Source organism: Podarcis gaigeae, assembly GCF_964106915.1.
Source record: "Podarcis gaigeae genome assembly, chromosome: 15".
Lineage (NCBI taxonomy): Eukaryota > Metazoa > Chordata > Lepidosauria > Squamata > Lacertidae > Podarcis > Podarcis gaigeae.
This window is the reverse complement of record NC_139692.1, coordinates 32,219,287-32,243,399: the sequence shown is the minus strand read 5'-3', so window position 1 is coordinate 32,243,399 and position 24,113 is coordinate 32,219,287. Positions and strand designations below refer to the sequence as shown.

The window sequence follows — 24,113 nt, the reverse complement described above, 5'->3', positions numbered from 1 at the left end:
CGTCCCCAACCATTGGCCATGCTGGCTATTGGGAGTTGGAGTCCAGCAGCACCTGAAAGCCTGGCTTGGAGGAGCATCTTCTCCTTAGCCTTCCCCATCCGCCACGCTTTGAGCAAAACGCCTAAGAGGAGGGAGCAACGTGAGATGGGGCAGAGCTGATCTGGGGAGGAAAGGTGGGGCGCCGGCAGCTGGGGAAGGTGGCGTTGGATTGAACCCTGAGAAAAGCAAACCCCAAAGGTCCATACCTCCTGTTTCTTCTCCAAGAGGGCGCCGTGGCTATGGCGGCCGTTCTGGGCACCGCCCTTGTGCCCATTTTGGTGAGGCGTGGCTGATCGGCTGTGGCCGGTACAGGAGGAGGAGGGGCTCTGGCTGGACTGGTGGCTGCTGCCCTTCTGGGCATCCTCTCTGTACTTGGGACTCAGTCTGCAAGCAAAGGGGAGGACAGAAAGGGTTGGTCAGCGGATATGTAGGCCTCCATGAGACTGTTGCTCTCTTTCTTAGAAGGATTTATAGATCCCCTTTTATTGCAAGGAGAAATAGCAAGGCAGTTCCCAAACAAATAAAGGACAACAGCAATCGAAGAAGAAAGAATAACATCTATTAGGAACATAAGAAGAGTCTGCTGGATCAGACCAACAGCCCATCTGATCCACCATCCTCTACTCAACGTGGCCAACCAGCTGCTCTAACAGAAGCCAGCAAGCAAGTTGATTGGAAGCATATGGGGTAAGGCCACCAGGTAGGTTTGGCTGCAGAAGGATGTAATACAGCTAGAGAGAACCCAGACTTAACTATCCTGCTCTGATCTGGTGCAAGAGTTCACAGGGAAAGGCAGGCTGGTTGTTTCAGCACCAAGGAGAGCTCCCACTGAGAAACCTGTGCCAATATAAGAACATAAGAGCCTCTTGGATCAGGCCAAGGGCCCACCTAGACCAGCCTCCTGTTCTCACAGTGGCCAACCAGTAGGAAGCCCTGACGCAGGATCCAAGCACCAGAGCCCTCTCCCCTCCTGCAGTTTCCAGGAACTGGTATTCAGAAGCATCGCCGCCTCTAACTGTGGAAGCAGAGCTAGCCTTATCCTCCTCCATGAATATATCTAACCCTCCTTTGGAGCCCCCCCCCCCCAATTTGGTGGCCATCACTGCCTCCTGCAGGAGGAACTTCCATAGTCCTTCTTTTTATCTTCCAACATTCAGCTTCATTTGGATGTCCAGAAGGTCTATTAAAGAAAGTAATTGGTTACTTCAAAACTGGATTCCTGCAATGTGCTGTATTGGTTCTTCCCTTGCACTTGATCCTGGAGCTGCAGAATGCTGCAGCATGATTGCTGACAGGAGTGAGACCCTCTCACCATAGAATACCTTTGCTCAAGGATGTACACTAGCTGCCAGTTTGCTACTGGGCCAGGTTCAAGGTGTTACTTCTAGTAACAACTGAAAGTCCTGAATAACCTGGGAGTAGCATACCTGTGAGATCACCTTACCCCCATGTACACCCACTTGACTGCTTCCATCTGTGGAACAGGCACTGTTATGGGCGCCACAAAATACCTCTTCTGCATTTGTAAGCAGGCAACCTTTTAGTGTGGCGTCACCTACACTTTGGAACTCACTGCCTCTTGACATCAGCCAAGTGCCTTCATTGTACTCTCTTTGGCGCCTGCTAAATGCATTTTTGTTTAGACAAGCCTACCCAGATATGTTGGCATGTGTTTTGATCTGGTTTTTGTCTATCACTTATTCTCTTTTTAAAAACTGCTTCTACCAATGATTTCTTGCTTTATTCTTTTTTGTAGACTGCTTTAAGTCCCCCCCCCCTGTTTTTTTGCAATCGAGCCATATATAAACATTATGAAACATGAATAAAAACAAAATCCAGTAATAAAAATACAGCTACCCATTCTTAAAATACGCAGTAAAACATTGAAACTTCCATAATTAAAATAAATAATAAGAACGTTCATTACAACAACATACGTGTTAAAACAGATGTACCATTTGACATCATAGACACTGTTGTTGTCGTTTAGTCATTTAGTCGTGTCCGACTCTTTGTGACCCCTTGGACCAGAGCACGCCAGGCACTCCTGTCTTCCACTGCCACCGGCAGTTTGGTCAAACTCATGCTGGTCGCTTTGAGAACACTGTCCAACCATCTTGTCCTCTGTCGTCCCCTTCTCCTTGTGCCCTCCATCTTTCCCAACATCAGGGTCTTTTCCAGGGAGTCTTCTCTTCTCATGAGGTGGCCAAAGTATTGGAGCCTGAGCTTCACAATGTGTCCTTCCAGTGAGCACTCAGGGCTGATTTCCTTATTACGGTCCATGGGACTCTCAAGAGCACCATAATTCCAGCACCGTAATTCAAAAGCATCAATTCTTCGGCGATCAGCCTTCTTTATGGTCCAGCTCTAACTTCCATACATCACTACTGGGAAAACCATAGCTTTATCTATACGGACCTTTGTTGGCAAGGTGATGTCTCTGCTTTTTAAGATGCTGTCTAGGTTTGTCATTGCTTTTCTCCCAAGAAGCAGGCGTCTTTTAATTTTGTGGCTGCTGTCACCATCTGCAGTGATCATGGAGCCCAAGAAAGTAAAATCTCCCACTGCCTCCATTTCTTCCCCTTCTATTTGCCAGGAGGTGAGGGACCAGTGGCCATGATCTTCAATTTTTTTGATGTTGAGACACTAAGCAGGATCAACTCCAAACAAATGCACAATGGATAATATGTGACACTTGTAACACCACAAAGCTCTGCATGTATGTTCTTTGAGTGAAAAAACCATCCACAACTGGTCCCATTTAAAGAGCTCCCCCCCCCAGCTGCGCCTCCTCACCCCTAAACCTGGGGCCAAACCAGGCGCAAGCCCAGCCTACCTGCTTGTCAATTTGCAGTCGCTGTAATCCGAGGAGAGCGAGGCGCTCCGGGAACTGCAGCTGCTGCGCCTGTGGGACCTCCGAGTGGACGACTCGCTGTGTGACCTGGGAGAGGATGGGGAGAAGCGGGAAGGTGAGGCAAAACCCGGCACTCCAGCAGCCTGGCTGTCAGGAGCGAGCCAGCAGTAAATCACACTGTGCAAATTGGAGTTAACTCTTTGTTGGTGAAAACACGATCTGCACAGACTTGGATGAGCACAACAGCTTATCCCTGGTAGGTCTTGCCCCATGGAGCAGATACTGAGACTGAAGGTCCTCGTCTCCCCATAGCTGCCTAAGTGCTCCAGCATTTTCCCTAAGCAATCAGAGACTGCACCTACACACAGCTAATCTCTCCTCTGCCCTTTTCATGCCTCTCCTGGTTCTAGAAGACAAGGTGGGAGGGGAGCTTGTCATGGCAGGAAGGGGAGGCACACATGACTCTGCACCAGCCTGACTCCTCTCTGTCTCTTGGTCTCCCTCCTCTCCTTCTTCAACCTCTGCCTCTGATTCTGGACTTCTCTCTGCCACAGACTCCCCCTGCTCACTAAGCCCTGTTAACCCTCCAGATTCTGACACCTCCTTCCAGTCCTCTCCCTCTTCTCCCTCCCACCCCATTGTCCCACCACCACTCCCCTGGTTCTCAGCCTTCTTCCCCTGGGGGCTCCCCAGCTGGTTCCCCCTACTATTCTTCTGTGTCCAATTAGTCCATGACTGTGGCTCAGGAGGAGTTCTGGGACTGCCCCCATCCTGACCCAGACCCTGATTGACAGCCAGGACTTTGGCACAAAGGAAGGACCAGCTGGTGCAAGTTACAAAGAGGCTGGATTCAGATCCAGGCCTGGATGCTGAGCCTAACCATGGGTCTGGGTTCAGGAGTCTGACGGGACCTTGAGTGACCAGTTCTGAAAGCATCACACTGGCTGCTGGTGAGCTACCGGGCCAAATTCAAGGTGTTAGTCCTAGAATCACAGAGTTGCAAGGGACCACCAATGGTCATCTAGTCCAACCCTCTGCAATTCAGGAATCACAACAAAAGAATCCCCAACAGGTGGTCATTCAACCCCTGTTGGAAACCCTCCATCAAGTGAGTGTCCACCACCTTCCAAAGGAGGCTGTTCTGCTGTCAAACAGCTCTTACCATTGGAAAGTACTTCCTAATGTTTAGTCAGAATTTCCTTTCTTGTAATCTGAATCCATCGGTTTGGGTCCTGCCCTCTAGAGCAGCAGGAAACAAGCTTGCTTCACCTTCCGTGAGTTATTTCAAGATGGTTAATTCCCATTTTATTTGCTTCCGGGGGGAAATTTCACTTGCAAGTAACATGGGAATAAGCATTCAACTTGTGCTATTTTCTGTGCTGTTTTCTTCTGCGGATGGGGTGCAATCCATTCTGATCCTCACCTTTTCCTGTCTTTGTTCTTCTCTTTCCTTTTGCTCTTGAGACTTCTGGACCTATGAGACAGCAGAAAACTGAACACACATGAAAAGGGAGAGGGAGAGAGAGAGGAGGAGGAGGAGGAGGGAAACCAGACATGGGCACAGGAAGCACCAGCCTCAGCAGCCAGTTTTCCCTTCTATAATATTTCATGGAACAGCTTCTCCGGGTGCCAAAGTGCCAAACCTGTGGCCTGCTTATCAGCCTCTCCATGGGGAGTCGACTCTTAGGGGAAGGGTCCGGAATCAGAGGGGCAGGCTATTTTCTGATGGTCTAGAGAACGTTTGCAAGGCATGACATCTCACCTCACCATGACCCATTGCTTTATCTGCACCTTCAAATCAGCTTCCTGTGCTGAAATGAACAGGGAGGCTGTTGCAGATGAGGAGAGCTCTGTGTGCCTGCACTAAAGGCTCTTGCAGTTCATTGTTATCACTAAGTGATTATAATGTTGGTGCATTTTATGCCTTATTATATAAATTCTGGCCACCACACCCTCCCCAGCTTGCAGAGAACAGCTCTAGAGACTATACTTCATGTAAGAACATAAGATGAGCCCTGCTGGATCAGACCAAGAGCTCACCTAACTAATCTTTGCCATGGCCGGCTCTATCATTAGACAAAGTGAGGTAGCCGCCTCCAATGGCATATTCTGGGTGACGTGTTTCACAGAGCTGGCAACCGTTGCCTCTGTGAATCCCATAAGCAGGGCAGGAGTGCAGTTACTTTCTCCTGCTGTTCTTCTGGTATTCAGAGGTATGTTTTCTATGACTAGTAGTCACTGATAGCCTTTCCTTGCATAAATCTGTTCGACTCCACTTTTAAATGCCTTTGAAGTTGGTAACCATCACGACATCTTTCCATGGCAGATTCCACAGGTAACCCCTGCACCCATCTGGATGTCCAAGGCTGGACTTCCTTGGTGGTGGCCCCATCATTACGGAGCAAACTCCTCCAGGAGTTCCTGGCAGGTGAAATCTTGATGACGCCCTCCCGGGCAAGTCAAGTGACCTTCCTTGTTCCCTGCAAGCCTTTGAACCCAGATCCTTTGGCCTTTTCGTGCCTGGCTATGGTGGCCTTTACGGAGCTACTTTCATGGCCCTGCACCAATTTGGTTTCTTCTGTGCTTGGCCGGAAGAGACTTTGAGCCCGACAAGGGGGCAAGTGGTGAATTTGTTGTAGAAAGAGGATCCAATGTGGTCTTTGGCCACTAGAGGGCAGTGCATAGTTTGCCTTGCCGGTCACGGCTGAGGTGGGGGAGGAGGTGAGGAATGTGGATGTGGGATTAGGGGAGACAAGGTGTGCGGTGGGGGAAGGAATCTACACCATTAACCCTCACCTGTGCCTCCTCTTCTTACGAGAGCCAGACGCAGACCTGATGGGCAACCGGAAGAACAGAAACAAAGAGAGGAAAGGAGAGACACTGGTTGAGATGGTCCAGGAGAAAGGGGGGGGGGAGCGCATAGCCAAATATCTCTTTCCTTGCATAAGAGCCACACCAAAGATGCAGACCCTATTCCTGAATTTTAAATTGCTGTAACCAGCCCTGAGACCTGCTGATGAAGGGTGAGCAATAAATTTAATAATAATAAATAAATTGCTCATCCAGACCATCTCAGTCCAGAATGTGGGGGTGGGGGGTGGGGCTGTGCAGACAACAGAAATATTGACCATGGCCTTTACTGACGGAACCTGCAGCAACTTCTATGTAACACAGCCATATTGCCCTGTCGATTTCACTGGACTCCAATTCACAGCATCCTGCCAGAGCTGATGGGAGCTGGAGGCCGCGACAATCTCTTGCCTCTGTTAGTTCTCTGCAGCGCATTGGTCCATTCAGCCCAGTTCTAACCAGTTGTGACTGACAGTGGCACACCTCAGTTTCATGAAAAGAAAGGTCTCTTCCAATCCAGGGGCCTCCATTTAACTGGAAATGATGGGGTCAGACCTGGGAACTTTTGCTTAAAAAAAGTATGTACTCTCCTAGCAATGGGAGATTGTCTAGTGGAAGAGACAGATAAGAACAAAGGAAGCTGTGTTAGACTATTGAACCATTTAGCTCAGTGGTGTCTATACCGACCAGAAGTGGCGCCCTAGGGCCCTAGCCAGGGATGTCGGGGATCAAATATAATAAAAAATGGAAGGGTGTTGTCATGCTGCAGTTTGCTTGGCTGTCAACAGGTGGCGCTGCTGACTGGTGACTAAAGCCATGGAGGAACAGACAGGACAGGCTGCACCAGTCCCCCAGCTGCTCTGCCTCCTCTACCTACCAGCCTGAGGGCAATTGCCTCCAGGGTCCAGATCCCTAGGCCAGCTGGCAGTGCTATTAGCCAGCTTTGGAACTGGCTGCTTGCCCAGAAGTACCCATACAAGTTTCCAAAATCCTATCACAGTCCAGCATGACCAGAAAATGGAAGCCAGGTTCTGGGCTCTGTTAGTGAAGCATTTGAGATGCAAAGAGATGCTGGCAGGGTTTTCAGTGCCTTCCCCCCCCTCCCCACTGATGCCCCCTGGGGTTTGAATGGGGGGCACCTTCTGCATGAAAAGCAGATGTTCTGCCAGTGAGCTATGGACCTTCCATAGCATAGGGGGAGATGAAAAGAGGGAGCCCTGAGTTCTTTACCTGTCTCTCCGGTGTTTTTTCCCTGTCTTCTTCTTCTTCTCCTTCCGGACCGGGGAAGAGCTATCCCCGCTGAAAAGCAAAAAAGGACTATGTCAGTTTGTCAGGAGGAAATGGAGCTGAATCAGCATGTGGGAATGTCATAAGAAAAGCCTGCTGCATCAAGCCAATGGCCCATCTAGTCCAGCTTCCTGTTTTCACAGAGGCCAGCTAGATGCTTTATATGGGGAATCTGCAAGCAAGACCTGACCACAAGATCCCTCTACCCTCCTGTGGTTTCTAGCAACTGGGAGGCAGAAGCTGAGCTGCCTTCAACTGTAGAGGCAGAGCCCTCCCCTCTATGAATTTGTCCAATTCTCTTCTGAAGCCATTCAAGGGTTAAAGGTATCCAGACCAATTAGCCCCCTTACTTTATGCAACTGCTTTTTAGGTGGCTGGGGAAACCGTGTGGGGAAAGCCATAAAAAAAACCAGACACCGTGGATGGGTTTCTATAAATATATGGGAAATTATAGGTAATAGATCATGTGGATGATGCAAATTCTGTTGGCACTCACCTGCGTTCAGATCCAGGTTTCCTTTTTTTGCTGAGATTGCAAGACAGGAAACAGACAAAGGAGAGGTTAAGGAGTGTCTCTCTGAAAAGAGCAGAGGATTTGTAGAACAAGGTAGACTTCTGAAATCAGGACTGGGCCGGACAAGTGTCTAACCTGGCATATTTTAAAAATCAGTAAGTAAATTACACAGGCCACATCTATCAGGACTGTGTGTGTTTTTGTGACCCTGCGCAAACACAGAAAGGGTTCAATTCGACACCCAAAGAATCTCAGTTTTCTTGAGCAAGTTGCTAGTCCCTGTGGAGGTGAAAGCAGGGGTTCAGAACTTGCAGGGTTCAGAAGCATTTCCAGGGATTTGGGGTTGGAGAACTCTTGTTCCATCTGTCAAATTTGTAAAAAAACAACCCACTTCTTTTCCTCCAAGGAGCTCAGGGCTTTCCAGTTTTATCCACACTGCAGCCCTTTGAGGTAAGTCAGACCAAGAGAGAACAACATTCCTCAGACTTATACAATTTTGCAAGGGGGGGGGTGTTTCACAAACCTTTTTATGTTTCATGTGTCTGTAGCTTTAATTTAGCCCTACTTAGGTGGCATTATGGCTAAGACCCACCCCAGCAGGGAGTTGGGGCGATGCTAGGTAGCGCCCCCCCCAATTTCACATGTTCCAATTTCAGTATTTAAGGAATGGCATCTGCTGTGGTCATCACCCCCACTTTTTAAACTTGTTAAATTTCACCACCTCTTATGGGGTGGTAGTAAGAAAGGGGGGACTGACTCTACTGAGTTCACATTTAAAGACAAACTTTACTTAATCCACACTTCCGGAAACAATATGCAAACGAAACACAGACACCCTTCAAAATCCACACTTCTCCCAATTTTGCAATGCACTTCTCCAGCCAAGTAATGTGTGCCAAAATGTATTCACTTGGGTAACGTGTATATAAAACGCATATACTGCAATTTTCACACCACCATATAATCTTGCTTTGTTCCCTTAAGACCACACTTTTGCTATGAGGACATCCTCCCAATCATTCTTAAAGCGATTCATAACATTTCATTTATGCAGCTGACAATTTAATGATTTCAATTTGATGCCCCCCTCCCCTGCCCCACTTGTTGAGACATTTCTGGGGAGGGGTTGGCGGGTTGGCATATGCTATCTTTATTTGCTTAATGGGGGTATAATAATAGAATCACAGAACTGTAGAGCTGGCAGGTGCCAAGAGGGTCATGTAGTTCAACCCCCTAAAATGCAGGTATACTTTTGCCCAATGTGGGGTTCAAACCCATGAACCTGGGGTTAAGAATCTCATGCTCTACCGACTGAGCTATCCTGGGTAAAAGGTAAAGGGGCCCCTGACCATTAGGTCCAGTCGTGGCCGACTCTGGGGTTGCGGAGCTCATCTCGCTTGATTGGCCAAGGGAGCCAGGGTTCAGCTTCCAGATCATGTGGCCAGCTTGACTGAGCCGCTTCTGGCAAACCAGAGCAGCACATGGAAACGCCGTTTACCTTCGTGCCAGAGAGGTACCTATTTATCTACTTGCACTTTGATGTGCTTTCAAACTGCTAGGTTGGCAGGAGCTGGGACCGTACAATGGGAGCTCATCCCGTCGCGGGGATTCGAACCGCTGACCTTGTGATTGACAAGCCCAAGAGGCTCAGTGGTTTAACCCACAACGCCACCAGCGTAATCCTGGGTTGTATGTTGTTATTATTAATACCAGGAGTGCCTGGAGGATATATGTGATCAGGATCCATCTCAAGCTGGTTTCAGGCGTTGTTTGGGGACTGAATTAGCCATAGTCACTTACCCTAATGCATGACCTCTCTTGAGAGTGGGGTGAGGGCAGTGGGACTCTGTTTCTGCTTCTTGATCTCAGCAGCTTTAGATACCATTGGCCATGGTGCCCTCCCCACCTATTGGCTGAAAGCAGAGGCAACCTGTGGCCCTCCAGGACCCGTTGCCGGACTACAATTCCCATCATCCCTGACCACTGACGGAGGCAGATGGGAGGGGAACCAAATGTACCTGAAGGAGGGCCGCCACATCCCCATCCCTGCATCAAATAAGCAGCCGCTGCTGAATTGCTAACATTTTCTATCGTACTGAATTATAATTATAGTGATTGTCTGTAAATTATCGACGCGCGGAACCACTTGGGAGCACAATGTATTTGCAGGAAATGCAGCGTGCAAGGAGACTGACGGTGACTTTGTAACGTTACAAAGTACTGTTCCTACAGCATGGTCATCTCAAGAGGGGCTTGTTCTTCACAGCACTGAAATGCAAGGCACCTCCCAGACCTTCCAAATGTCCCTATTTTCCAGGACAGTCCCAGATTCACAGAAGCTGTCCTGGTTTCTGATTTGATCCCAGAATGTCCTACTTTTCCTTAGGACGTCCCTATTTTTACTGGAGAAATGTTGCAGGGTATGGAGGTATATGACCCCCCCCCCGCCATAGCTGTCAATGTTTCCATTTTTTAAGGGAAATTCCCTTATTCCGAATAAGATTCCTCGCAAGAAAAGGGAAAAGTTGACAGCTATGCCCCCGCCCCAAGGCAAGGAGATACAACCTTTAGAAGCCATCTGAAGGCAGCCCTGTAGAGGGAAGTTTTTTAAATGTTTTATTATGTTTTTATAGATGTTGGAAGCTGCCTGGAGTGGCTGTGGCAACCCAGTCAGATGGGCAAGGTATAACTAATAACATCATCATCATCATCATCATCATTATTGTACCTTGGGTTAAGAACTTAATTTGTTCCGGAGGTCCGTTCTTAACCTGAAACTGTTCTTAACCTGAAGCACCACTTTAGCTAATGGGGCCTCCCGCTGCCGCGGCGCCGTAGCACAATTTCTGTTCTCATCCTGAAGCCAAGTTCTTAACCCGAGGTAATATTTCTGGGTTAGCGGAGCCTGTAACCTGAAGCATCTGTAACCTGAAGCATCTGTAACCTGAAGCGTCTGTAACCTGAAGCGTCTGTAACCTGAAGCGTCTGTAACCCCAGGTACCACTGTATTATTATTATTGAATAGGACATCCCTATTTTCATTGGAGAAATGCTGGAGGCTGTGATCTCCCCCAGCCTGCCATTAGCAAGCCTGCCAAAGTGGTTTTCTTTCTCTTTAGCTATCCCAAGCCTGATGCCAATGCCCCCCAAATTCCCCTGTGACATCACTTCCTGTGCCCAGTTACCCAGGCAACCTTCCAAATCTCCTGTCCCCTGGGTTAAGGCTTCAAAGGATTTTTGATTTTTGATTGAGCCCCCATAGGGTGGTCCTCTAGGATGAACCCTCTCAGCCCTATGGGGAATTTATACATATACCTATACATTATACCTATACATCATCATCTGTTTCAAGGGAGGAGACAGTGCCGCTCTCGCCTGGTCCCCCCCCGCTACTTTCCTCATTAGTTTCATTTCCCGCTGGCCTGGTTTAAGAAAGCTACACTCATTAAAATGTTAGCTGAGCTCTGAGGAGGAAATCATTAGCGGAGGGATCTGAAATCAGGGTGGGGGGGGGGGAGAGAACTGGAGGCGAAGAACGGCTGAGACCCCCCGCCCTCCCCTTTCTGCACTTAGTACATCAAGGAATGGGTGCATTTCAGAGTCAGGCATGGAATACTGGCACAGCAAAGCATTGAGAAGTGTCTGTGCCGGGGGACACAGAGTCGGTCTCTGGGTTAGGGTGAACAAACTGGCAATGCCAACCACAGGGAAGGTGTGCTGAGCCCAGAGTTCAACAGGTTATGTTGCAGGCAGGAATGGGGGCTGCACAAAGGCCTGGGAAAAATCCAAAACATGGAATCAAAAGAGTTGGAAGGGCGCCTGAGGGTCATCTAGTCCAACTCCCTGCAACACAGGAAATATGTGGGGATCAAACTTGCAACCTTGTCATTATCAACACCACGCTCTAACCAACTGAAATAGCATTCCTGGTGCGATACGATAGGCCTCCCCACCATCTGCACTTAACAGAAACAGATGATGCTATATTGGTTCCGGCAGGATAAAATGGTCTTTATCACTTGTTTGGGTTTCAGCCCTGTTTCAAATGTGTCTGCTGTCTTTGTGTTTTTAACTGTTTGGGGTTATTTATTTATTTTTGCAGATTGCAGCTTAGAAGGCTATGAATAAATTCATTGCAGTAACAGCGGCGACATCTGGAGAGCCAAAGGTCCCCACATGCTTGGTTTAGGACTTGCTCAAAGCCCAGCATTCTGGCTGGATTGAAGAGTCCCTGGCCCGGGTCATATCCACTTGTTTGCCCTTCCAACCCAACATCAGCGCCACTGGGGGGTGACTCACCGGCTCCGGCGATGACCTGATTTCTTTTTCTTTTTCTTCTTGGGCGGGGGAGAGGTGGAGCTGCTTGATCGTCTCTTCAGCCTGTAGAGGAGGAGGAGGAAGAGGATTTTAGGATAGTCACTTGCTGGTTTACAGGGGTCACCAACACAATACACTCCATAAGTTAATAAGTCTCCAACTCCCATCAGCCCCCAGGTGACATTGCTAAGAGCCTGGGATGGTGGGAGTTGTAGTCCATCCACCTCTGAAGGACACAACGTTGATGAACCCTGCTGTAAGCCAATTCTGTGGTTCTCAAACATTTTGGGGGCACAGTCCCACTGGTTCCATAAATTCACCCTCAGTTTTCCCTACCCTATTTAAAACATCATTCAGAATAGCAGTTTGCCGCCCAGTGGCCGGGACATCCCAGTCAGATGGGCAGCATATTAACAACAACAACTGTTCTGAACAATTTCAGAACAGTAGCATTTATTTAAAATCCACTCAAAACCTTCTGTCTGGTTAATTCAACAAAACTGATCCAGTGGCACCAGACGTTGCATGAAAAATATTTTCACTGACAAAGACGCAAGGGCGATGGACATTTATAGCATGAGCTATTTATGTAGAACTCCTTACCAGGCATGAACAAACCTTCGCTTACCGCAGACCTATGGTAGCTAATTTATAAGAAAAATCAATGGCTATCTCCAATAACTGGCTATCTTGTGACAAGAACCGTAAATACAAACCAACGTGGCAAATTAAATAGCTTTGTAAGTGATCAAGAGCAGTAAAACTTTAAATACGAAGCGAGGAAGGTGTTTCGCTCAAGGCACTAAACTGGTCAATGGTAAATAAGCGATCAATGGGTTTGGGGCAGCCCATCTACAGCCCACTACCACCCCCTCACTTCTTAGCATCCCCCCGCTGCCACCCCCTAGTCTCTGTGTCCTCCTGCCTCCTGCTTGCCTCTTAGGACCCCCCCCAAGTAATGCCACATCAGCTAGGGGGCAGTACTGCCCAAGGGTTTGTTTCTCACAAGACCCTTCTTGTAACCGTGGGAAATGACCCGTGTTCTCCACGGGAGACTCACCTGTATTCGCGGTGTCTGCTGTCGTCTTGGTAGCAGTCGGTCGTGCAGTCGCACTGCAAAGGGCATCCCTTCCCGTACTCCGGGTACTGCATCATGTACTCTTCGCCATCCACCATGTGATGGTTCTCGATCACTCTGCACCAAAGAGAAAAGGAGGAGGGGGACATTGCAGAAGTGTTGTGTAAGGATCCGGGCTCTGCAAGGATTCAGGCCTGGAATAGGCCTGAGCAGTGGCGTAGCAAGGTCAGGTGGTACCCAGTGAGGAAAATTTCTTGTCACCCCCCCCAAACATTGAAATCTAGTTGGACTCCCAAGAGACTGCAATCTACTCACAGTATAAAAAGACTGGCTGTGATCTGCCCATTGTTATTGCCAGAGGTTGCTGAGCTTTTTTTTAGGGAAGGATTGGCTAAAGCTGTTGAGCTTTTGGGGGGGTTGCAGGATTTGGGTCCTGAGTTAATAGAGCTTCTGCTTCTCTCCTTCCCTCCACCCTTCACTTGTTTACTCTCCTGCCTCCTTGGTGCTGACATTTAAAGCCCTAAACAGCCTTGGTCCAGTATACCTGAAGGAGCGTCTTCACCCCCATCGTTCTGCCCGGACACTGAGGTCCAGCGCCGAGGGCCTTCTGGCAGTTCCCTGCCTGCAAGAAGCCAAGTTACAGGGAACCAGGCAGAGGGCCTTCTCGGTAGTGGCACCCGCCCTGTGGAACGCCCTCCCACCAGATGTCCAAGAGAAAAACAACTATCAGACTTTTAGAAGACATCTGAAGGCAGTCCTATTTAGGGAAGCTTTTAATGTTTAATAGGTTATTGTATTTTAATATTCTGTTGGAAGCTGCCCAGAGTGGCTGGGGAAACCCAGCCAGATGGGCGGGGTATAAATAATAAATTATTATTATTATTCCCATCCTCTCCCTGCCTGCCTGCCTGCCTGCCTGCCTCCTCCAGCAGGGGCTGACAAAACAAAGTGCCGAAAAGCAGCACAACAACCCCTCTTCCCCCGATGGCTTGGGGCAGGTGAGAGTCGCGGGTGGCCCATGGGAATGAATGTCACCCCCCTCAGTGATGACAGCCAGGGTGGACCACCCCCACTGCCCCCACCTTGCTCCTGCCCTGGGCCTGAGCCGGGTTATGTCTTAAGGACACCTCTCTTGATGGGCTCAACCACACTTCCACTTGCCCTGGTCTAGAAAGCATGGGTCCGAGCAGTTTTCCCTTTGTCCCGCTCCCTTCCCAGGAAAAAACCTCTCTTTAGCTTTAAATTAGAACAAAAGCAATCTGTGGGAAATTGCTGTTTTCTCCGATTGAGCGCTAAAGAGCAGTTTTCCCCAGGGGAAAACAGCGGGACAAGGGGGAATACAAGAATATAAAAAGAAAGAGTCAGCCTGAAAGTGGGAGAAAAGGTGAAAGAGTGAAGGAAGTATGGAATGTTTCAGGTTTTTGACCTGCGATGTTGTTTTCCTGTCCACCCCCACCCCCGCAAAGCCAATTTATTGTGGTTTCTTATTAACCAGGTTGTGACAACTTTATCATCCTTATAAAATTTGTATGTAAGCAGATCACCCTATTGATTAGCTCAGAGAAGAGCCTGGCTGATGGGGGTGCAATTGCCGTGTCTTAATAAACAGAGTCTTGAACAGACCTTTCCCCCAATCACAGTGCGAGGGCTTGATTTCTATTTCACAATGTGCAAATCCACACTCTCTCAAACCTTTTCCTCTGTGAGGAATATAGGAACCAGCAAGCACAATAGCATCACTTCCCCTTGCAGCTTATGAGTTTGGAGTGTGGGAGAACAACACAAAGCCAACTCAGAGTGAGGGCAATGCATTTTGTCCCCGCTCTGAATGGGTGTACATTTACCCTGCCGCTTTTATAAAGGCCCCCCCCCCCTTTGAGCCCCAACATGTGCTATTCACAGCCATCTAATTTGCACTCCAGCTACCACAGGCAAAAGTCATGAATAGGCTTTTCCGTGACAGCCATGCTTCTTTCCCTGCTTCTCCAGCCCACCGATGTCTCTGTTGTATTTTCTGAGCCAAAACATCCTGGGGTTCATTTCCCTTAAAGCAGCCAATTATTCACTCGGTTTGTAATTGGGTTAAGCTCCCTTAGCGACAGAGATTAATGCTTCCTGGGCTGTGTCTGCAGGCTGCTGTGGCCTCCCCTTATAATTCCCCCCTTTCAGCTTTTCCCCTGGGGATGCCAGGCAAAAGAGGAGTGAGTCAGTTTCTCAAAACCATTTGCCAGCCTTGATATTTATAAGCGCTTACGATTTTGCAAAGGCAGAGGCCATGAGACTCCCATGTTTTTCCACGATATGGTTTGCTGGGGCTGCTACAAACCGATCGATTATTGAGTGAGTTCCCTAATCCAATCCAGAAATAATGTGGAAAGACGAACATAAGAAGGGCCTGCTGGATCAGGCCAATGGCCCATCTAGTCCAAGCATCTTGTTTTGACAATGGCCAACCAGATGACTTCAGGGAATATTACTGCCTCCAGCTGTGGAGACAAAGCAGAGCTATCATGGCTAGTAGACACTGATAGCCGTCTCCTTCATGAATTTATCCAATTCTCTTTTAATGCCATCCAAGTTGCTGATGAATTTTTTTTAAAAAGGTCATGTGTGTGTATATATATATATATATATATATATATATATATATATATATGCAGGTTTTGGTGTCCTCGGGTGTCTTCCCGTGTAAAAGTTGGGGTGTCTAGGCGACGTTTCGACGAGGTCTCACTCGTCATCTTCAGGCTGGTGCTTTCGGCTTCTTGTTACTGGAAGTTCAAGAGGTCAAGACACAAAGACTTTAGCAACTAATCCACACCTAATGACCCACCTAAGTGGTACTCAGGATATCACTCAAGAAATCACTCAAGGTATCTCTCAAGTAATTAAGGAACAAAAGAAGAAAAGGCACACTAGCCTGGGAACTTCCTCTCTGCCCAGAACATTGGAGGCTAGACACCACACCCCCTCTACAGTATTTATAGGAACTCAAACATTGAGATCCCGCTCTGTTCCAGTAACAAGAAGCCGAAAGCACCAGCCTGAAGATGACGAGTGAGACCTCGTCGAAACGTCGCCTAGACACCCCAACTTTTACACGGGAAGACACCCGAGGACACCAAAACCTGCATTCCTGTACCCGTGAAAATCTACGAAAGCATATATATATATATATATATATATATAAATGTTCATGGCATGTATATAAATGATGTATGGGCCACATGTATGAGGCAGCACAGGAGGGCAGTCCTGGAGCCATTTTGGTTCCCAAACTGACCAAATGTTTTCTCTGCAAGGTCAAAGGAAAATGGAAAAGCCTCCCCATTTTCTTTTCATTCACAAAACCTGTCTTAAGGGTATATCTGTGTATGAATAGGGTGAGCCTGTGACCTGCCTCAGGAACTAAGTATTTGTCACTACAAAAGACTGGCCAGGCTCCCCAATTAAGTAAGCATTAACAGGTAGCCTGCCAGACAGGAGATAAACAACGCACTCAGATTTCTGCTGTAGACCGCTCTTTCTGTGATGTAGGTATGATGTGTCTGGGGGGGTGGTCTTGAGCTACACCCCTTCTGTGATGTATGTATAATGTTTCTGGGGGTGGTCTTGGACTCCAGAACGGGCAATTTAAAATGTCTATATAAGAGCGGGCACACCTGGGTTCTGGGTCCTCCTCCTCCTTTTCTGCGTGTAAAGGGGGACCCTGTTGCAACAGTTCAATAAAGATCAGGCTTACTAGCTGCTTTGCTTCTCAATATTCTCTGGTTGGCCTCTATTCTTTTCTCTGACCAATGGAGAACCTGCAAAGGACTCTATAAGGGCTCTTGTGTTCCCCATAAGGGAATAAGGGCAGATTTCCGTTTATTACAGAGACCATCCCTGCCTCCTGGGGAAGTGAGTTCCATAGTTCAACTACGTGCTAAGAGGAAGGCACGCTTGGCAAATCCACACTGTGATCAACTCCCGCCCGGAAACCAATGTCCCCACTATGGAAGGACGTGTGGATCCAGAACTGGCCTCCACAGTCACTTACAGACTCATTGTTAAAACCGTCTTTATGGAAGACACTCAGCTATGAGTGATCGCCGAAGAAGAAGAAGTTGTCTTCAGACAGCCATTCAACATTCAGCTTCATGAGAAACAGTGTTTTCAGAGAGCAAGAAAAATGTTTTCTCTATCCGCTTTATCCATGCCATGCATCATTTTGTAATACTAATATTTATTTAAATGCCACCCGTCTGACTGGGGTGCCCGGTTTTTGGGCACCGCACAAGAACTCACCCCAAAAACACGTTTTTGGCACATGACTTTCCCAGGAGCACAACCCAAAAAGTGCATATCCCGGTTTTGCATCGGAAGAAGTTGGAAGGTGTGATGAAAAGTGATACGATACCCTGGACCGCAGAAGCTGCTCTACCTTTTGCCCAAGTTCCATGTCCTCCCCAGTTCCCCCACCCAAAGGAGGCCTTCCTGTGCAATGAATCAGCAAGCTCTCTTCCTGTCCTCTTCAGTGACCTGGTTTCTTCTACGCCCTCCCCCAGTGCTGGCTAATGGATTATAATATGCGCTTTGCTGGCACGGCGGCTAAGCTCAGAAGCGTTACTGATGGAGAGGGCCTCTCATGTGGGGGCAGGGAGGCCAAGCCATGGTCCGTGAGGGCAATCAGTCCCTCAGGAAGGGAACCAGCCAGCCTGGCTGCACCTTGCTGTGTTCGAGGGAAGGGGGAAAGCAGTCTGCAAGGACAGTGAAAATGAGCCGCTGGGTTGCCTGACTTGGAAGCTTTCAAACCCAACTTTCTAGTTTTCTACATGCAAGGAGTTTTTTTTTGGGGGGGGAATCCTTTGCCCTGACACGCTAGTTTTCTAAATGCAAGGAGTTCAGGGGAAACTAGGCTCTGTTGGCTCAGGCACACTGGAAACCAGGAGGGAGATATTAAAACAGGCAGAGTTTGCAGTGAGGATCCCAGCGCCTATACAGATATATAGAAGGGAAGAAGAGTTTGGATTTGATATCCCGCTTTATCGCTACCTGAAGGAGTCTCAAAGCGGCTGACATTCTCCTTTCCCTTCCTCCCCCACAGCAAACACTCTGTGAGGTGAGTGAGGCTGAGAGACTTCAGAGAAGTGTGACTGGCCCAAGGTCACCCAGCAGCTGCATGTGGAGGAGCGGAGACGCGAACCCGATTCCCCAGATTACGAGACTATCGCTCTTAACCACTACACCACACGGGCTCTATATAGCAACAGGTGTATTCACATTGACCAGGCAAGCAATTGGTACATGCCATCTCTTCCTACTCACATTTGCCGCCCATGTTGGTCCTCGCGTGTGAGAACACCCTCTTTTTCCATCAGCATTTGCCGGAAGGTCCCCACTTTCTGACGGATCTCCTCTTCGGAATACCTGCCGTAACAGACAAAGCAAAGACAGAGTTAGTCAGGAATACTCATGGTTTCATCCTCCCACCATTGCCCATTATTCAGCTGTGATTCCGGCCTGGTAGTGGGGTGGACTAGATGATGCTTAGGGTCCCTTCTAACTCTAAGGTTTTAGGATTGAATGACATTATTTTAAAAAAATTCATGCACTTATATCCCTCCAGTTTTCTCCAAGGAGCTCAAGGAGGCGTACAGAGTTCTCCCCTTTACATTTAATCTCAACAACAACCCGGTGAGGAAGGTTAGTCTGAAAGAGACAGTCACTGGCCTGCCAAGGTCACCCAGTGAGCTTCACAGTCGAGTGAGAATTTGATTTTGGCTTTTTTGTGGCATCATCATCATCATCACCATCATCATCTCATTGCATTTCTTACCTGCCCTTTACTTCAGCGTCCCAGAACATTATAAAAATAGAGTCATGTAAGGTAGCTAAATCTTTCTGGGAAATGATCTATAATGAGTTGGGGAAAATGCTAAAGATAACTTAAAAAAAAACATCAGAAGCTTTTCTTTTAGGTAGAATTGGTGGAGAGGTACCCAAAGAACGGGGGGGGGGGGGGGGACTATTTATGTACTCTGCTATGGCTGCCCAAATGATTTACAGCCAGAGATGGAAAGAAGAAACAAGTCCAATGAAGGAAGATTGGCAACTAAAATTTATGGACTGCTGAAATGGCAAAACTTACCTGGAGAATAAGAAACCAAGAATATAGAATGGGGGAAATGTATGGACTATTTGAAGATGTCAACAACTTAGAACATTAGCAGGATTCACATAAAAAGGTGCAGTAAGAATAACTTAAAGGGGATACAAAAGGAAAATTAGTAAATAAGTTTGAATTCAATATGCATTGGTAAAAGATATAAAATAAGTACGGTAATCACAGAAAGGTGGGGAGGGGGTCGAGGAGGATGTGGCATTGTAGATGGATTGTGTAAATATTCTTTTCTTTTTGTTAAAATATTTGCAAAATGAGAAAATGATTTTTTTTAAAAAAAAGAATATTATAAAAATAGAACGTTAAACTCAATTAAAACAATTTACCATCCAAAAAAACGGGGTGGGTCCTAAAATCTTTCTCTCAGGTGGCCAAAGGCTGGGTAAAGAGATGCATCTTCAGCTTAGGGTGAAAGCCATGCAATGAATATGCCAGATGCACGGTAGTCGGGAGAGATTTCCACAACTTCAGGGGCCTCCACAGAGAAGGCCCTTGTCCAGCTGCCATTCCCAAACTTCTGAGGGCAGTGGAACTACCAAGAGGGCACCTAAAAGTGTCTGTAGGGAAGGAGAAGGTATTTCAGATATTTGGGAGCCTTTTGGGGCTTTAGACACTAATGTGAGGTCCTTGAATTGGGCTTGGAAACAAACTGGCAACTGTCCTGCTGACGGACAAAGACTCTTTTATTCTGACACACCTTTGGGAACTGGTTGTTGTTTTATTTTTTTTAAAGGGATTTTATAATGCTCTGCTGTTTTTATCATCTGTATTTCAGTAGATTTTGGTGTTTTTAACACTATTTGAATTTTATTATGATTCGGTGATTAGCTTTTGTATTTTATCTGTGCTGAAAGCCAGTCGGAGGGGGGAATCAATATAACGATGATGTTGGTGATAACTGTTTAAAAACGGGCATTTGCTGAGCTCTGGTCACAGCATTTTGGACCAAGTCACCTTCCAGGGCAGCCCCACAGAGAACGCATCACAGACAAACCTTTTGGAAAGATCAACCGTGCTGCAGAAGCCCAGATGGTCTCAAACATCTTTCATCTCCTTAGGAAGATTCATGCTAAGGCTCTCATGCAATTAAAAACACCCAAAACAATCCAGGCATTTCGGTGGGGGTGGGGTGGGGAGGCAAATCTGATCAGGCACCTAGCATCCAGGGAGGGTTTTGTACTCATTCGCACGGTGCATAGTTAAACTATGGAACTCTCTCCCACTGGAGGCAGCGATGACCACCAACTTGGATGGCTTTACAGGAGGACTGGACAAAGTCATGGAACAGAAGGCTATTGATGGCGACTAGCTGTGACAGAAAGGGACGCAGGTGGCGCTGTGTGTTAAACCACAGAGCCTAGGACTTGCCGATCAGAAGGTCGGTGGTTTGAATCCCCACGACGGGGTGAGCTCCCGTTGCTCAGTCCCTGCTCTTGCCAACCTAGCAGTTCGAAAGCACGTCAGAGTGCAAGTAGATAAATAGGTACCGCTCCGGCGGGAAGGTAAACGGCGTTTCCGTGCGCTGCTCTGGTTCGCCAGAAGTGGCTTAGTCATGCTGGCCACATGACCCGGAAGCTGTACGCCAGCTCCCTCGGCCAATAAAGCGAGATGAGCGCCGCAACCCCAGAGTTGGTCACGACTGGACCTAATGGTCAGGGGTCCCTTTACCTTTGCCTTTACCTAGCCATGACAGCTCTGCTCTGCCTTTGTGGTTGGAGGCAGCAATGTTTCCTGGAAACTACAGGAGGATGGAGGGTTCTTGTGCTCTGAGAAGAGGATGCTGGAGTGAGTGGGCAATTGGCCTGAGACAGAAAGAGAGAGGAGGAGGAGGAGGGGGAAATATAGCCAGGGCAAACAGGTCTCCCTGCCCAGGTGCTGCTTTTTATCTCTGACGTTTGGCCTCGGCGAAAAAGGGCCCCTTTGTTTTTCCTTCCCAATTGACTTAAGAGGCCCGGCCGAGTATTTATTGGGTGATTCAGCCTGGCTTCCACAGCTTTCATGGCCCATTAACTCTGAGTTACGGGCCAGCCAAAGGAGCTGGACGCTGCTCTCTGCTCGCAACCAGAGGCCCCCCCTCTCTCTCTGGCTGCCAGGCCTCAAGAGTCAGTGGGTCGATAGCTCAATGATTTATAGCATCGGGTGAAACATCCTGGAGAGGCGGGGAGAAGAGGAGATGGCGGGGGGGGGGGGGCTTCCCTTTGTTTCCTTTGTGCTCTTGGAGCAGTGAAAGCGCCCAGCAGTTCGGCAGGAGCTTGGCCAACCCCCCTCAAAAAGAAACAGGATTCTGGCCATGCCCATTGCTGCACTGAGCAGCCTTGCATAAGCCCAGCACCACAATCCTGTCTATATTGCAGGCCAGGCTCTCTATTAGGGGAGGTCAATGAAACAGCCACTGCTTTGCATGCAGAAGGTCCCAGGTTCAATTGCCAGGTATTATTCTCATTAGCATTAACAGCATTATCGTTTTATTCTTGCCTTGTGCCTCCTTCCCTGAGCCCGGGAAGCTTCTGCCCAGCTTAGGGAGGGAGGCAAGATGCTCTGGCAGGTGTCTCAGAGCCTTCCCTTGCGTGTTAAGCACCGGCACCTTTTATTTCCAGGAAAAAAGCACTGATTTTATTATTATTTATAGGTATTTAGGTAAGGCAGGGGAAAGCTTCTGCCAGTCAGTGTAGACAATACAGAGCTAGATGGACGAGTGGTGTGTCTCCGGGCTCACCCACACTTACTTTGCCCTGTGCTTTCTAGGCAGAGACCATTAGGTCCAGTTATGACCAACTCTGGGGTTGCGGCGCTCATCTCGCTTTATTGGCTGAGGGAGCCGGCATACAGCTTCCAGGTCATGTGGCCAGCATGACTAAGCCGCTTCTGGTGAACCAGAGCAGCGCATGGAAACGCCGTTTACCTTCCCACTGGAGCGGTACCTATTTATCTACTTGCACTTTGACCTGCTTTCAATCTGCTAGGTTGGCAGGAGCAGGGACTGAGCAACGGGAGCTCACCCCATCACTGGGATTCGAACTGCCGACCTTCTGATCGGCAAGCCCTAGGCTCTGTGGTTCAGACCACAGCACCACCCACGTTTAGGGACGTCTACTCCCCAGTAATCCCCACTGAGTAATTTGGAGCTTACTCCCAGGGACGTGTTGGTAAAGAGGATGGCTGCTGCAATAGATTCCTGTTATTTCGTTCAAGAGCAGGGCTGCTGTTTCCCTACTGAAGCTGGAAAGTGAATGCGCTTCACTGTGTTAGGCTGCAGACCCAGGGCCCACAAGAAGCTGCAATAACAGGATCACCCACCCACTTGCGCCCACCCACAAGTAAATGTACCTTTGGGTGATGCTTAGAGCCTGATCCTACGTGATGCTGAGCATTCCTTCTCATTTCTCGCCCCTTGGCAGCACCCTGGGGTTCCCCCCATGCAGGCAGAAGCTTGGGTAATGAGGCCATCAATAATTCTCCTTCATCTGCCTTCAAGGGATGCAAAGCATCCCGTTGGGAAGATATCGTGGTGACTCAGCTACACTCAGTAGGGTATGTGGGCATATCAGGCTGGGAGGTGAGCAGAGCTGGAGGCAGAAGGGTGGTGTTAGTACGGAAGTGCAATTTTTGCACACCTCTGAAATTTCACGACGTTTCAGAATCCACACCTTTGCCTTCTAGAATGTGCCCAGGGAAAAAACCTGTCGTGTTGCTCCCGAGAGCTCAGATGTGGCAGCTCATGTCTGGATTCACTTAACAGGCTCAGCTCCAAATCCAAAAGCCCCCTAGTTTGCTGCCCAAAATGAATGTTGCTGGATATATTTGATGATGCAAATGCAGATGCATTTGCTGAAAGAATTGGCTTTATATATAATCTTGGCAGCTTAATTAGTAATTGCAACTCAGTGGAAAACAGCCCCAAATCTTACACTGGATGCTTGGTTCCACTCACTCTGTAACATACCTGCAATGGAGAAAATTATGCCTCATTTCACCCTTGACACTGGCTTTTGACACCTGAAGTGTATAATTTTAGGACCCACCTTGTTTTTATGATTGCCAATTATTTTAAATGCTGTGGTTTAATGTTGTAACACACCCTGGGACCTCAATGTGAAGGGAGGGTTAATCATCATCATCATCACCACCACCACCACCTGACTGGAAGCTCCAGACATTTTTTATATCCTTTGTGACATATACAGAAAAAGCACCATTCAAGGCAACCTTCATCACACGCCTGGCAAATCTGGAACTACACTTGACAATCAAATGAGACAAATATTCATTCTTCATGTGAAGATAACTTTTATTCCTGCTTTTAACTTTCATGACTTGAACTTTGTCACTTAACCCATATGTAATTGTCCTTTGTGTTCCCATTTTAGGGTTTGCCTTTTCATCTTTTAGTTTTCTCTCTGTTTTGTACTCTGGTAGGTAGCCGTGTTCATCTGCAGTAGTCGAAACAAAATTTAAAAAAATCCTTCCAGTAGCACCTTAGAGACCAACTAAGTTTGTTCTTGGTATGAGCTTTCGTGTGCATGCACACTTCTTCAGATACACTGAAAGAGAAGCCACCAGACCCTTATATATAGTGAGAGGGGTTTTACTCAGAAGGGTGGTGGGATTGGGTGATTGGCTGATAGGTGTGGTAAACCTGTTGACGACTTAACGATTGCAATTGGTCTTACAGGAAAAAGCAAGGGGTGAGATGGCCAAAAATAGCTTTATCATGTGTAATGAGATAAGAAGCCAATGTCTCTATTCAGACCAGATCTTACACGCAGCATGTTATCAAATTATATAAAAGATCTTTACAAAGAGGAGGAAGAAGGAGGAAGTAAGCCGCCTAGTTCAAATATTGATCCAGCTGAGTGACCTCACATCCCCACATGAACAGACCCAGGGTCTCAGATCATCATTAGAGGCTTTTTCTCTGTGTGCCTCTTCCAAAGGTGGCAGGCAATCAGGGCCTTTTCTAGTGGTGACCCCTCAGCTGCAGAATACTTCTCCCCTAGAAGGCTTGCTTGGTACC

General features: G+C 47.9%; 1 protein-coding gene across 1 annotated transcript in view; it reads right to left on the bottom strand.

Moving 5' to 3' along the window:
• SRRM3 (serine/arginine repetitive matrix 3) overlaps window positions 1-24,113 on the bottom strand; it is a 103,664-nt gene that overhangs the window by 21,701 nt on the left and 57,850 nt on the right. Inside the window, exons 4-12 of the mRNA XM_083715363.1 lie at window positions 18,244-18,345; window positions 12,922-13,056; window positions 11,844-11,924; window positions 7,527-7,556; window positions 6,974-7,042; window positions 5,690-5,725; window positions 4,317-4,367; window positions 2,876-2,980; window positions 246-423 (exon numbers count right to left, since the gene is read on the bottom strand). Of these exons, the coding sequence (XP_083571489.1) occupies window positions 246-423; window positions 2,876-2,980; window positions 4,317-4,367; window positions 5,690-5,725; window positions 6,974-7,042; window positions 7,527-7,556; window positions 11,844-11,924; window positions 12,922-13,056; window positions 18,244-18,345 (787 nt within the window). The remainder of the gene's footprint in view (window positions 1-245; window positions 424-2,875; window positions 2,981-4,316; window positions 4,368-5,689; window positions 5,726-6,973; window positions 7,043-7,526; window positions 7,557-11,843; window positions 11,925-12,921; window positions 13,057-18,243; window positions 18,346-24,113) is intronic.